The following is a 15,232-nucleotide window of genomic DNA, read 5'->3' on the forward strand; positions in this document are numbered from 1 at the left end:
ATTTGGCCTCCAAATTCTCCAGATCTTAATCCAAAGAAGCATTCGTGTGACAAACAAATCCGATCTATGGAAGCCCCACCTCAAAACTTACAGGACTTAACGGATTTGTTGCTACGTCTTGGTGCCAGATACCACAGCACACCTTCAGAGGTCTTGTGGAGTCCATGTCTCGACGGGTCAGAGCTGTTTTGCTGGTACAAGGGGGACCTACAAAATATTAGGTAGATGGTTTTAATGTTATGGCTGATCAGTGTATGTTCATGGCATTACCACTATCTCAAAAGAAAGCCAAATACAGCTAAATTAAGGAGTGTAAATAAGAATTATTGTAACTTTATATGTATTTTTTTTAAAACTATATATAGTATTTTGAATGTATTTGGAGTTGCTAATTACAACACTGTTCTAAACATGTGAGCATTATTAATTCATGATGTACAGTAAATACATTATAGGCCCAGTCAATTCAGCTGTGTTTCAGAGCCATGAGCTTTGGCTTTGGGCTTGTCTTATTGCCCTAATGCCAGTTAATGCTTGTAAAGCCACCTGTGTCTTTGGACTCATTCCCTCACACCCAAGCAGTGTGTGTCTATTCATATGGCACTTTTTAGTTAATTAGTCAAATGCATGGCCACTATTCAGTACTTATTGTTGTACTTAACGTTGGACTACTGATCAGAAGGTTGTGAGTTCAAATCCCAGCACCACCAAGCTGTCACTGCTGGACCCTTGAGCACAGACTCAACTGCTGAGTTGTATGAATGAGATAAATGTAAGTTGCTTTGGATAAGCGCTTCTGCCAAATGCCATAAATTTATCAGAAAAACTGATGGTTTGATACGAATTACTGACAGCTATCGATTTTGCAAATATGGAGCAAAAGTTTTAAGTGTTTTTATTCTTCAGAAATGTTCATATATTCTCTCATTGGTAAACAGCAATATAAGCATTCGCACAAAGTTTTACAACAAAGGCCTTTCATACAATGCAAGAGAACCATTAATCATAAACACAAAACTACAGAGCCAAACCTGAACATAACGCACAAGTTTCCCTTTAAAAACAAGTTTGCATTTTATCATTAATTTTGGATGTCAAAATATGTCACAAAGGTGTATACAACTAGAGGAAATTATTTGGGCCGTGTGATTTATGACAGTATTTTTTTGCCTGGATTAAATTCTACAGAAAGTTATAATGAGATGTTTCCACTGCATAATGCATTCACTGACTCAGAACAATAACCTATATAATATTTCATTAAAATTCATGACATACTCTATGAGTTTATTAAAAATAATAATAATAATTTTAAAAAGTCCTAAATAAAAAAACAAATAAAACTACATCACAGTTACTATAGTTAAATCCTCCCCTCCCTGGATATCTTCTCCAGATCCATTAAAAAAAGGATTTTCTTAATACAGATCTGTTAGTAAACCACACTGTCCACACATCATTAGTGAACCCCTTTTAAATGACACTATTTTAATATTAAGCCTACCAAAGCACACACACATATTCTGTAACATAAAATACAAACATTATTTTAAAAATACATACTGCATTATGAAACAGAATCACAAAACACAAGGAGAAGTATTTGGGACTCAGTTTGAGTTTATATAAGTCTTTAATTGATAAAAATCCTGTCTTCACATAACTCAAGTGACCCTTTTGAGGCACCGCCAAACACCTCAATGTTGTTGTCAGCCCAGGCCACCACATTCCCAGGCATGTAGGAGGAGCAGTTGGCCATGGCGCTGATGTCTACAGATCGGAGAACCCGGTCCCACATGTTGAAGTGACTCAGTTCCCCAACAAAGGCTTGCGTGGCATCAAATCGGCCCCCGACCATGTCCTGTTGAGGCCATAAACGACAGATCTCGTTAAAACAAATTTATTTCTTTATTCTTTCCTAAATGAGGAAACACTGGGAGGTGTTACAGATAACACAATACTATATGAAATGAAACTGCATAACATGTGCACAACATGACAACATGTCATCACTTTATTAGGAACCTTATATTAATACTAGCTAGGGCCTCCCTTTGCTTTCAAAACAGACTCAATTCTTCATGGCATGGATTCCACAAGATGGTGGAAACATTCCTTTGAGATTCTGGTCCATGTTGACATGATTGCATCATGCAATTCCTTCAGATTTTTCAGGTGAACTTTCATGCTGCGAAACTTCTGTTCTGCCACGACCCAAAAGTGTTCTATTGGATTCATATCAGGTGACTGGGAAGACCACTGAAGAACACTGAACTCATTGTCATGTTCATGAAACCAGTTTGAGACGAGGTTTGCTTTGTGAAATGCTGCATTATCATGCTGGACATAACCATTAGAAGATGGTAAATTGTAGCCATGTAGGGATGCACATGGTCAGAAACAATACTCAGATAGTTTGTGGCATTCAAGAGATGATTGATTGCATGGAAAACACTACAACTGTTTTGTCATTACAAATATACAGTATGACTGTAAGTTTCATAATGACACTACTCCAAATGCTTGAGTCATCCAAATGAGTCATTTGATGACTAGACTACATATAGTGTGCTGCAGAATTTGTTTCCTTGAAAAGTGTTTTTTAGTTTCATTTAACTTTTTTTTTCCAAATACAATTTTTTATGCAGTGTGATGTTTCTACAAAACACTGGTTTAAAATGATCTGTACTCCTACAGTTAATATTTTGTGACACCTGTCCTAGAGAGAATAACAGCACTGAGTCTCTTCCTGTAATGTCTACATTTGGAGGGAAATTGTTCCATGCCTCCATGGAGAACTCCACAGTCCCCGATTCAAGGTGGGATCGGATCCGAGGTGTATTCCCACCTCATGCCCAATGCTCCTGGGATAAGCTCAATGCAACCTTTACCAGGATAATGTGGTTACTAAAGATGTTTAAATAAATATTCTTTGGTTTGTGCTTGCAGACTTCCCTCTTTAATTCAGACCATAGGTTTTCAGTAAGGTTCAAATCTGGAGAATGAGACGGTCATTGCATCACACTATTTTTGTGCTGATTTAGAAGTATGTTTGGCTCATCGTCATGTTGAAAGCTCTATGGCCAAATCCTGACAAAGGCAACCAGACTTTTGGCTGAAATATCCTAGTACTATGCAAAATCTATGATACCATCATTCTTCACAAGAGCCTCTGAACCACCAGCCACAAAACCCCTCCAAATCATCACTGATCCACCTCCATATTTTACACTGGGTATAAAGTGCTTTCCCTTATTTTCAAGTCCATTTTTGCCATCAAACATGCTGATGGTGTACATGATCAAACATTTCAATTTTGGTCTCATCTGACCACAACACATGATGCCAGTTGTAGTTCAAATATGTTGAGATGCTGCAATTTGTAATATGCTCACAAAGGGCTTTTTTTTTTGCAGTGATTCCCAACAGCTTGTTATTGTGAAAGTGGCAATTAACAGTTTTTATACTTGACAGCCACACGAATCAACTGAACTGTGGAATTCTGAACTGTGGTTCCAATCCTGGTAAATTTCCAACCGTTTTAGATGTCATATTTATACCATGGTTAAAGGCAACAACAGAGTTCCTGATGGCAGACTTTCCTTATGATTCCAAGTCTCTATGACCTGCATCACTAGAATTGCCATTGCAGCACATGTGGAGGAGTGTATAGCTCTCTAGCAAACTGTGTAGAAAAATTTCTTCAACCTATGCACAGCTTGCTAACTAGCTAGCTGACATTTATCTCTGAGAAGCATGAAGCCAGCCAACTTCATCTTTTTTGAAATGCTGCACATGCGGCATCACAGCGCAGAGTAACACACTCAGAGGAAAGTGCTATCTGCCCTCTTCTGTATACTGGAGATCATAGATGCCCACAATTGTTTATTGTCACAGTGATTGACGTCACTCCCCACTCTGGCTCTGCCTTGGACTTCGCTTCCCCCTCTAGCTTCGCAATGGTCGTCGCTCCGCTCTCATGCTCCTCCTTGGACGTCATGCCACACCTTAGCTATGCGGAAAAAATTTGCTTCGACTGCCTGCTGCCCGCTACACTAAGGGTATCACTCCCAAGGAACCATGTCAGCCCAAGGGTCTTTATCAGCGTAGAGACATCTCAGATACTTCAGGAGCCACGTGTTAAGAGGGGATCTGTCATGATAGTGCCAAAGGGCGCTGAACTACACTTCCCATCAGCCCCAACACGTCACATGTCTCAATCACTCTCACCTGTGTCTCGTTTCAACTTGATTAGCACCATTATATAAGTTCCTGTTTTTCAGCGTCTTATTGTCAAGCTTTTGTTGTTGTCATGTTTATGTGTTGTATGTGTTAGAGTCTCGCTTATAGTCTGTATGTTTATGCCTAGTTCCCTCTGTTCAGGTTTATGTTTCTTGTTTTCACTGTTTTGGTTGTTTGTTTATACTTCACATAAATAAAATATGCACTTGCATCCGCCTCCTCTACAAATCCCTTACACAATGCAGCAAATCAAATAATATATTAAATGTTAGACATTTTAAACATGATTTTCAGTTTGAAGAGTCACGTCTGCGAATACTTTAACATAATTCTAGCTACAACTCAGTGATTCGGTGCTTTGGGTCTTTAAGCAGACCCTTCAGGATTTCGTGATTTTGCGATTGCAGAAATTAACGCAAAATCAAGCAAACTCCACTATATTCAGGCAATTTTTAAAAATTACCGCAGATTTGAACCAAGACGTGCCATGTGACATCTTCACAACACACATTCAGCAAAAGCCTGCTTCGATTCACATGTATCTAACATGAATACAGCTGAAAGGTTTCATTTACCAACAAACATCACTGCGAATGACCAGGCAAAACAATTTTTTGCAATTGCAATTTCTCCAATTCAAGTACTTTTCCTTAAAAAAAAAAACACAAAAAACCCCTCAAGTTGCATCACAAATATTGAAAGAATCTGCAGCAAAATCAAGCATTTTGCAGTGCAAAAATCACAAAAAAACTCAGCGAAATCCTGTACAGACTGTTCAAGGAGTCACCTAACAAACTTTAGATGGGAATTCCCATTAAAGGACAAGCTGATGGAAAGGTGACTAAAGCCTCTGGTATACTTTGTTTTTTTACGCCTACGCTACTGTATGCACACAATTGTACGCATAGACGATCGACGCTTGCGCGTTACGCGTTACGACAACTTGCACTACCCCTCCTGGCCTACAAGAGTCAGTACAGAGCAGTAAAGCAGGTTATTTGGTGTGAAGGTCGACATCGAAGAAGAATCACAACAACACGAAGAACAATGCTTGGGTTGTTTTAAAGTTCTCATACAATAGATTTACATGCATCTAAGGTAAAAAAACAAAACAAAACAAAAAAACACTTTAATGTGCTCATAATTTAAACTGCAGCATTAACTTTTTCCCCCAGTGTCACAAACAACTCATTAAATGATCCGTTCTAACTGATTCATTCTAAACTCCTCCTTTCAGAGAGCATACTCTGAATTGCTCTGATTGGTCAGATGTCCCAGTTTGTTGTGACTGGTCTACCGCTGTCAGCTTGTTTCAAAAAGGAAACGTCCACTACCATAACGAGGTTCAGTGCCGTCTCTTTGCGAGCAGCCGATGAAGACAAGAGGTGGGTTTTTTGTTACAAACCTACGTAGGTTAGTGCAGGAATTAAGTCTGGAATTACAAATGACTCATTTCAGCTGTTCCGAATAGGTTCCTTCTTTTGGGAGTCAATAACTCCGTTTGTCGTGCGCTTTGATTTTTGAAACTTTGCAGACTTTTTACATTCACAAACAGCTCTATAACACACTACATGAAAGATAATATCTGAAAAACCATAATAGGTGCACTTTAATACTGGAATTATACAAATGTGGTTTCTTTCTAACCCGCATTCATTTCCATCTCTTCCGTTTATTCCGTTTTTTTCTTCAACTACCTTGAGAATTAATGGTCCTGGGTCATTGTTGCCGCCTTGTGGAACAACTAAATAGTGCAAGAGAATTACATGTGCATGTGCGACCTGGTGACATAGTTACAAAAATCGGGCAGTGTGCGTACAGTATGCGCATACTCTGCTGATGACGAAATTTGCATCACGCGTACTGTTCGCTGTTCCTAGCATACGCGTAAAAAGTGAAACACACTTTCTGCTTAAGATGTATGCATGTGCATTCTTTCAAGTATTTCCTTCTTGCAACACGATTGCTGCTATTCTCACCTGTTCCTGGCCCAGAATGAGGACTCCATCAGGTTTGATGGGGTGCCATGGGGCCAGGTTCTCCCCTGATCCCAGTTTCTGGCCATCCTGATAGGCCTCCCACAAACCATCTCTGGTAGTCCAGGTAATGCAGATGTGGTGCCATCGTCCATCATTCAGAGACAGAGGTAACTGTGCCACCTCCATATGGATGGAAGGTGGAAGGGTGAGAAAATTCATAACTGTGTGAATGTGAATCATGACTATGCTCGATTTAAATGTTATTATGTAAATGTTCTTTTCAGCTATATACATTTTTCAAATAATTACCAACTTATGATGCTTTCAGCCCAAGAAGACTGAAATGGTTTCACAGAAATAGCTTGAAAACAATTATATTTACCTTGTCATTGATGAGTAGCTCGATTGGATTGTTGCCCCATTCAATCAGCACAATCTCGTTTGCTTGCCCGGGGACACCATAAGAAAAAGGGGTCCCAATGCCAGGGCTGGCACTGGACTTGAGCCACATGCACACGGTAAAGGCATACATTTCTGGCAGGCTCTTTTTCACTCGGCCAAAAAGGTAGTTTGTGCGCAGGGGTAGGGAGAGTTTAAAATCCTCAGGGGACTTGAATACTGTACCTGCTGGCAGAGAGTGTGAATTAGTAATGGGTCACCTCTGATGGGAAACATAGCTTTCTGTATAACAGCAAAATAGGCATTAACTGTTCCAGTGCCATAGACATCCAATTTCCTGTCAAATAAACATTCATAACTGCATAAAAAATTCAACGGTGATGCAGTGGGAAAACTGAGGATGAATGGATCTAAGAAGTAATACATCAAATGTATAAATGGTTGTGAATACCTTTCTCCAGGTCAGAGATTCTGTTAATGAGGGTGTTAAGGGTGTTTTCTGTTCGCTGGCGATGAACAGATGTCTCGTTGTACAGCTGTGACTTCTCTTCCTCCAGCTCATTGACTTTGCTCAGGAGCTGGCTCTCTAGATCGCCCAGCCTACGTTGCAGCAGCTCTCGCAGCTCACTGGGAAATGGAGCTCCAGAAAGGCTAGCTCGCATCTGCTGTTGCTGTAAACAATATATATATATATACAGAAAATTTTATAAATCTATTATTTATGATACATGATGAGAACATGATACGATTTATATATGAATACTGAGTTATGCCCACAATACATTATCATTATCACTATGAACAGGAAAGTAAATCAGTAGATTCTGAGATCAATTTAAGACAGTGAAACGTATGTCACACAATGTATGTAACACAATAATTTTGAGTAACCACACCAAATTCATGCCAGTCCCCCATATTTAGACCTATGCATGATAAATAATGCAGTAATACTGTGATAATTTGTCGCACGCCTGGCTAAAAAAGCATTAAACTTACTATATTTTTGGGGCTAATGAGAGCCTCTGAATCAAATCAAGGGTTTTATAAGAATCATGTGGATCAATTAATCATTAAGCCTCACAGACACTGTAAAACAAAATAATAAAAAAAAATTAAATACTACAATTACTTCATTCACTTTCTTGCGCAATGTGTTATCATCTGCTGTAGGAGTGGACTAATAATTTAACTGTCACTGTTCACTAACTACAATAGTGTGAGGGCTTCCCCGGGGTAAGAGATATAGATAGAATAAGATGGGGGATAATCCCTGTAAATCCTCACCGCCTACACTTAATTACTAAAATTAAAAAGCTCTTAAAAACAGTAAACAAGATTACAGGACAAATTTATTGTATGGGCTATAATGTCAGTACATGTACAATACAGTGTTGCTGGACAACATTTCACGTATGATCCATAACTGACATGTTATTAAATTTATTGTAATGTCTTTACTTTATACTCTGTGTGTGTGTGTGTGTGTGTGTGTGTTTTTTTACATATATATGGCATTGTAAACAAGTCAAAACAGAAAAGTATTTAATAATATTAGTGCAAATCATTTGATCTGAGAACAAAACAGAAGAAACCTTCACATAAATTCTAATGGTTTCCTCTACAAATTCCATTACAAACCATCAGCTAACCATTAAAACCATTACCTGTCCTTAATATTATCCACTAGACATAACACGCCACCAATAGAAGGCAACAAATTACCAGTAGAGTCCTACAGGGACCATTACAGTTTCCATTCAAAACCAGTACAATTCCCATTATAACCATTAAAACCATTACAAATTCTATGAGGGTTTGTATTGTTTTGTTTTGTTTTGAGCAGGGATCAGCCACACCTGACATATCTTATACACCTGACATTATATATATATATATACACACACACACACACACACACACACATATATATATATATATATATATATATATTTATAATGGGTATACTTGGGCTTAACTGTGGGAGCAGTCCCTCTCACCTCCAGGTTTTGAAGCCTGTCCTTCAGACTCTGCATGGTCTTACCCAGCGCGTCCAGAGTTTCGTTTGGATCTCTTGGGACATCGTCCATCGTGTCTTTACCGTTCCTCCACGATGAAGACTCTTCCGAGGTGCTCTCACACTGGGACAGTTTGGATGTGAGCTCTTTGATGGCACCCAGTTGCTGGGTTATAGTCTCTTGTTGTTGGAGAACAGTCTCTCGGAGCTGCATCACCGTCTTCCTCAAACCTTCACCCTGAACACTCTGAGCAAACTCCACCTGGACGGGACAGATCGGGTCTTTATCAACGGGGATCACGGTGCACAAAAAGCGCCTCTCCTTGTCCTCCTGCTCGTGCACTGCTTTTACGCACGTGATGGTAAAGACGCACATGAGCAAAACGGAAGGACGCCTCATCTTCGGAGATTAATAATAATAATAATAATAATAATAATAATAATAATAATAATAAATAATGATGCAATAGCCTAATGATGTTGATGTTTAGATGATGGTGATGATGATAAATCTCCACCTCAGAGAATCAGGGTCAACTTTTCACGGTTGTCTCTCATGCACGCGCGCTATCAGAGTCCTCAGCTGTTATAAGTCTTTAGAGTCATTTCTTTAGTAAAAACCCATTTCATCAGAGGCTTTGTTCTCAGTACGATTCCCCTCTCAGTCCTGCGCTCGCGCTGAGAGACTGTTGTAAGATTAAAGCCTCACTTCCCCTCCCGACAGGATGATAGTATTTACGTCACTTCGAGTGCGCGTGAAGTAATGGACCAATGAAACCCCACAATGAGGAAATAGAAAATGCTGACGAGATCTTGAGGAAAAACTACAGCTTGTATACTTTTAAAAGTTGTCAGTTTACTTTATGAATAGCCTGGAGCACAGTGCTTGATGGTGCAAACCAGTTAATGTGATATACTGATAGGGGAGAGTGGGGTCAGTTGTAACAAGGGTCAGTTTTAAATAATGACTGTATATATGAGTGGACAACATGGCGCCATTCACTCCTATGGTGCGTTTTGGAAGCCTATTTTGGGTCAAAATGGGAGCCAGAGTTTGTGCAGTAGAGACCTTGGAGCCAGAGTATGCGCAGTAAATACAGCCAGACAGGCAGTGGGTCCACCTTTCACCCGCACATGTAGGGAAGCCCACGCTACATGGGCATCCGTGATGAATTACCTAAAGTGCAACTTAAAATGGCGCATCAGCTAAGTCAAAGCAGCAAGTTATTAATTGATATGTTTGCCTCACACCTCCAGGATTGGGGGTTTGAATCCCGGCTCCGCCCCTGAGTGCGCGGAGTCTACATGTTCTCTTCGGGGTTTCCTCTGGGGACTCTGCTTTCCTCCCCCAGTCCAAAGATATGCATTGTAGGCTGATTGGCGTTTCCAAATTGTCTATAATGTGTGAATGTGTGCGATTGTGCCCTGCGATGGGTTGGCACCCTGTCCAGGGTGCCCCTGCCCTGTGCCCCAAGATCCCTGGGATAGGCTCCAGGCTTCCTTGCAAAAACTGGAGCAGTAGAGACCTTGGAGCCAGAGCATGTGCAGTAAATACAGCTAAACAGTAGGTGGGTCCACCTTTCACCCGCTCATGTAGTCATGGCAACGGTATGTGCACATCCATGATGAATGACCTAAAGTGCTACTTAAAATGGCATATCGGCTAAATCCCCCGCTTATCCCGTGACCCTGTGTAGGATAAGCGGTATGGAAAATGGATGGATGACTGACTGACTGAGCTTCTATTTGCTAGCTGACATTATCTCGTTCTGTCGGTGGAGTTTAAAAAGGAGAACCTGGCTAGCCTTTGCAAGATTATTTTGAGTGTTTGCTAAGGTCATACTGACAATAAATTATTGTGCAATTCTAGCTACTGTTAGATTTCTTGGTTCATGCCCTCACTTCGTTCACTCACGTTAGTTTGCTAGTTATAATATCAGCACAAACAGCTAGCTGAGATATCAACATGTGCAACATACAGGATAAACTGCAAAAAGAAATCTCCACTGAGGATCTGTTAGAATAGTTTACAGCAGAACAAGACATGGCTTTGCTACAGCACTGTCAAGCGTTTCAGGTGCATGTTGGAAACGTGCGGGTTCAAGAGGCTTGACTGTCATGGCCGAAGCTGTCAATCACATCATCAACCATGCCCTTTTATTTATCACCAAATAACTCCTTTATGGCACATTTATTGTAGGGAAATGTATTGGGGGAGATATTAAGGTCAACTGAACTCAACAGAGCACTCTTCCCGAAAATAACTTGTGGAGATTATTCAATTTAAAAGAAGATTTGCTCAGTCTCCACTCAGTAACATGGGAATGGGTGGAGTTAAAACTGTACTGCAGCCAGCCACTAGAGGGCCTCAGAGACATTTTGGCTTCACTGTTGACTCCTTGTTATGACATGTACTCATATATACAGTCATTAGTTTTTAAAATTATCACTTGCTCCAATCAGCAAAAAGCTACAGTGGTGATGCTTCCTCTGCTTGCTTAATCACAGCTCTAAATTACCAAATTTCCCCTTGGGTATCAATAAAGTACTCATAGACACTCTCTCTATCTCTCTCTCTCTCTCTCTCTCTCTCTCTCTCTCTCTCTACGTTAAAGAATTTACTGAGTGTCAGCTCGCATGATTGATAGTTGACAATGCTAAGATGTTATCTAGCTTGTCAAATTTCAAGACGGTTGACAGTGTGGGGTGGTAACAGTTGTAAGAGATATTTAACAAAACTCTAAAGAGTTTCCTTCCTGCAAAACATCATCGTGTAAAACTAGAACATAACAACCTGAACATTTCGTCTGTTATGTGACTGACATATTTATGTCATTTGCTGCCCAACAATTTTTTTTTTGCACTCACCTAAAAATAGATTTAGGCAAGGAAACAGGCTTTACCAACAGGCTTCACCTGTTGCAAACAATATATAACTACATTGGGGCCAGTTGTAATATTCTGGTCCATTGATTGAATTTTATAGCCTCTGATATTAACATGAAAAAGGTATTTGTTTATAGTTAGCCTTAGAATGTTGTACTTAAAATACTTACTAAGAAAATTACAACTGTTACAACTGACCCCACTCTCCCCCTATTAAAAATTTAAAGAACTTACCATATACTTCCCTTGAGTTAACAAATACTTTTCTTTTCTTTTCATTTCTTTTCTTTTCTGTGTACCAGAATTATGCGACATATATTGATAACTTGCACAAAGGAAAGTAACCCCTCCTGTGACAGCAGGGCTGTATACAGCAATATAACTTGTGCAATGAGACACTGGCTTGTCAATGATATAAAAGGTCAGTGAAGTGATGATGAACACTGAGTAATCAGATCACATTTAAGAATCTATTCATTCAAAGGTAATAGATTATAAAAGATCCAATTTCCTGTTAATTCCATTATGGAAGGGAGAAAGCCAGTGGCATGCTGTGGGCTGACATTTCCTATGCATTTATTTATTTCATTTTTAAATTTACTTTAAATTAAGAGTTCTGTTTTTCTTTTTTATACCCTTATATTAATTCTAACTTAACACCTAATGTTAGAAGGACAACAAATAGTGTATATACCTATATACTGTATAATACAAAAAAAAACAACATAGCATTCTTTTCAAATGTCAGCATGCACAAGATTGAACAAAAACACTTTGTCTTCATTAACAACACTTTTTCCAGTTGTCAGTAAGAGTTTTATGGCAATTACTTTTTTTAATCATGAGCACTGGCTAATAATAAAAATGAAATAAATAAATAAAACTAACATTTGTGGAGGGCAGTGGGGCTTAGTGGCTTACATGTTTTCCTCACCTCTCCAGGGTTGTGGGTTTGATTCCTGCCTTCGCCCTGAGTGCGTGGAGTTTGCATGTTCTCCCTGTGCTTCGGGGATTTCCTCTGGGTACGCCGGTTTCCTCCCCGAGTTCAAAGACATGTGCTGTAAGCTGATTGTCATTTCCAAATTGTCTGTAGTGCGTGAATGTGTGTGATTGTGCCCTGCGATGGGTTGGGTGTCTTCGGCCCCGAGTTCCCTGGGATAGACTCCAGGCTCTCACATGACCCTGTGTAGAATAAGCGTCACAGAAAGTGGAAATCAAAACTAACGTTTGTTTTAGTCTATGGCTATTACAGCTTTAATACAGAAACTGATTCTGTTCAATTTTTATATATATTGTATATATGGTGTGTAGGTATTTATATTGTGTACTGTGTGTATGATGTGTGTATAAGTATTTATATTGTGTATGGTGTGTATGATGTGTGTATAAGTATTTACATTGTGTACGGTGTGTATGATGTGTGTATAAGTATTTATATTGTGTACTGTGTGTATGATGTGTGTGTAAGTATTTACATTGTGTACTGTGTGTATGATGTGTGTGTAAGTATTTACATTGTGTATTGTGTGTATGATGTGTGTGTAAGTATTTACATTGTGTACTGTGTGTATGATGTGTGTATAAGTATTTATATTGTGTATGGTGTGTATGATGTGTGTATAAGTATTTACATTGTGTACGGTGTGTATGATGTGTGTGTAAGTATTTACATTGTGTACGGTGTGTATGATGTGTGTGTAAGTATTTACATTGTGTATTGTGTGTATGATGTGTGTGTAAGTATTTACATTGTGTACTGTGTGTATAAGTATTTATATTGTGTATGGTGTGTATGATGTGTGTATAAGTATTTACATTGTGTACTGTGTGTATGATGTGTGTGTAAGTATTTACATTGTGTAATGTGTGTATGATGTGTGTATAAGTATTTACATCGTGTACTGTGTGTATGATGTGTGTATAAGTATTTACATCGTGTACTGTGTGTATGATGTGTGTATAAGTATTTACATTGTGTACGGTGTGTATGATGTGTGTATAAGTATTTATATTGTGTATGGTGTGTATGATGTGTGTATAAGTATTTACATTGTGTACGGTGTGTATGATGTGTGTATAAGTATTTACATCGTGTACTATGTGTATGATGTGTGTATAAGTATTTACATCGTGTACTGTGTGTATGATGTGTGTATAAGTATTTACATTGTGTACGGTGTGTATGATGTGTGTATAAGTATTTACATTGTGTACTGTGTGTATGATGTGTGTATAAGTATTTACATTGTGTACGGTGTGTATGATGTGTGTATAAGTATTTACATTGTGTACTATGTGTATGATGTGTGTATAAGTATTTACATTGTGTACGGTGTGTATGATGTGTGTATAAGTATTTACATTGTGTACTGTGTGTATGATGTGCCCACTGCCTGTAAACTGTTAATGTCTTAAGGACTGTCCCACAGGTACATGTGCAATAATTGTTTATGGTTCATTGAACAAGCATATTGAAAAACATTGTTTGTTTAAACCCTTTCCAATAAAGATCTGTAAAGCTTAATTGGATTTTATAAAACTATCTTTAAAATACAGTTTCCTGAAAAAGGGACTTTTCCTTTTTTTGTTGAGCGCATATATATATATATATATATATATATATATGCAGAAACGGTGTTGTAAGCAGCAGAGTGACCCCGGCTCGGCTCTCCGCAGTGGCCACTGCAGTGAAAGGTGATGCCACTCCATATTCCAGCAGTACACTGCTGAGCTATCAAAATTCTCACACCTTTCACGCCAGGTTCAGGATATTAGATGCGCAAAGGAGATATTACAAGGCTCAGTTGTATGGATTAAGCATTACTGACTGTTAAGGAGTAACTAACACCAAAGATGATCATAAGTCTACCAGAAAATGTGAGTAATTATAATATAGATAGGAGATAGTGTTACATTACGCAGGACATCAACAGAACTCAGCCATGGCAAAGAAGCACTTTTTATAAGGTCAAGCCTTCTAATCTCATTGTCAGCGTAAAACTCCTGACCACTGCCGTCTGCAATATTGTGTAACAGTAGGGGGTTAGTCCTCAACTGAACTTATATTGTAGCCAAGGCAGCAATCTAACATACAGTACTATATAAACCAATTCCCACAATCTGTGGCTTTAAAAATTTGATTGATGTTCAAACATGATAACTCATAATTCAATCAACAAATGCAAGGATTTCCATAAGATGTTCTGGTGAAATAATAATCATGTCCTAATCACTAGTGAACTCATATTTACTGTTGCTATACCAATGATATTTACACAACTCAGGCAATCCTATTAGCAGTGGATCATCACTTCTTCTTGGCATCTCACTATATATAGTATGTGACCAATCTATTACAAGGGATGAGTAAAAATATCCATCCATCCATTTTCTGTAACACTTATCCTACATATAAGCCTGGACGAGGTGCCAACCCATCACAGGGCACAATCGCACACACATACACACACTATGGACAATTTGGAAATGTCAATCAGACGACAATGCATGTCCTTGGACTGGGAAAGGAAACCAGAGTACCTGGAGGAAACCCCTGAACATGCAAACTCTGCACATGCAAGGCGGAGGCGGGAATTGAACCCTCAACCCTGGAGGTGCGAGGAAAACGTGCTAACGAAGCCACCATGCCCCCCTGAGTAAAAATATCTTACCTGGAAATCTGAGCAATCAGTTCCCAGTCCTCCATTAG

The 15,232-nt window shown here is 39.0% G+C and overlaps 1 protein-coding gene across 1 annotated transcript; it reads right to left on the reverse strand.

The window, feature by feature from the left end:
- Positions 1-907: 907 nt before the first annotated feature.
- Positions 908-9,037, reverse strand: nptx2b (neuronal pentraxin IIb). The gene is made up of 5 exons (XM_053640411.1): positions 8,621-9,037; positions 7,072-7,291; positions 6,604-6,845; positions 6,222-6,401; positions 908-1,861 (listed from the first exon to the last, which is right to left on the reverse strand). The coding sequence occupies exons 1-5, from the start codon at positions 9,035-9,037 to the stop codon at positions 1,634-1,636; spliced, it is 1,287 nt and encodes a 428-aa protein (XP_053496386.1). The 3' UTR covers positions 908-1,633.
- Between the last annotated feature and the right edge of the window lie 6,195 nt (positions 9,038-15,232).

The sequence above is a fragment of the Ictalurus furcatus genome, chromosome 13 (assembly GCF_023375685.1).
Source record: "Ictalurus furcatus strain D&B chromosome 13, Billie_1.0, whole genome shotgun sequence".
Classification (NCBI taxonomy): Eukaryota; Metazoa; Chordata; class Actinopteri; order Siluriformes; family Ictaluridae; genus Ictalurus; species Ictalurus furcatus.

What these genes read in the sequence shown, in the direction of transcription:
- nptx2b (XM_053640411.1), bottom strand. Translation starts at nt 9,037, where the DNA reads ATGAGGCGTCCTTCCGTTTTGCTCATGTGCGTCTTTACCATCACGTGC. An exon ending in AGCTACTCATCAATGACAAG is followed by an intron (nt 6,402 to 6,603) that starts GTAAATATAATT and finishes ATCCATATGGAG; the next exon opens with GTGGCACAGTTACCTCTGTC. An exon ending in TCATTCTGGGCCAGGAACAG is followed by an intron (nt 1,862 to 6,221) that starts GTGAGAATAGCA and finishes TGGCCTCAACAG; the next exon opens with GACATGGTCGGGGGCCGATT.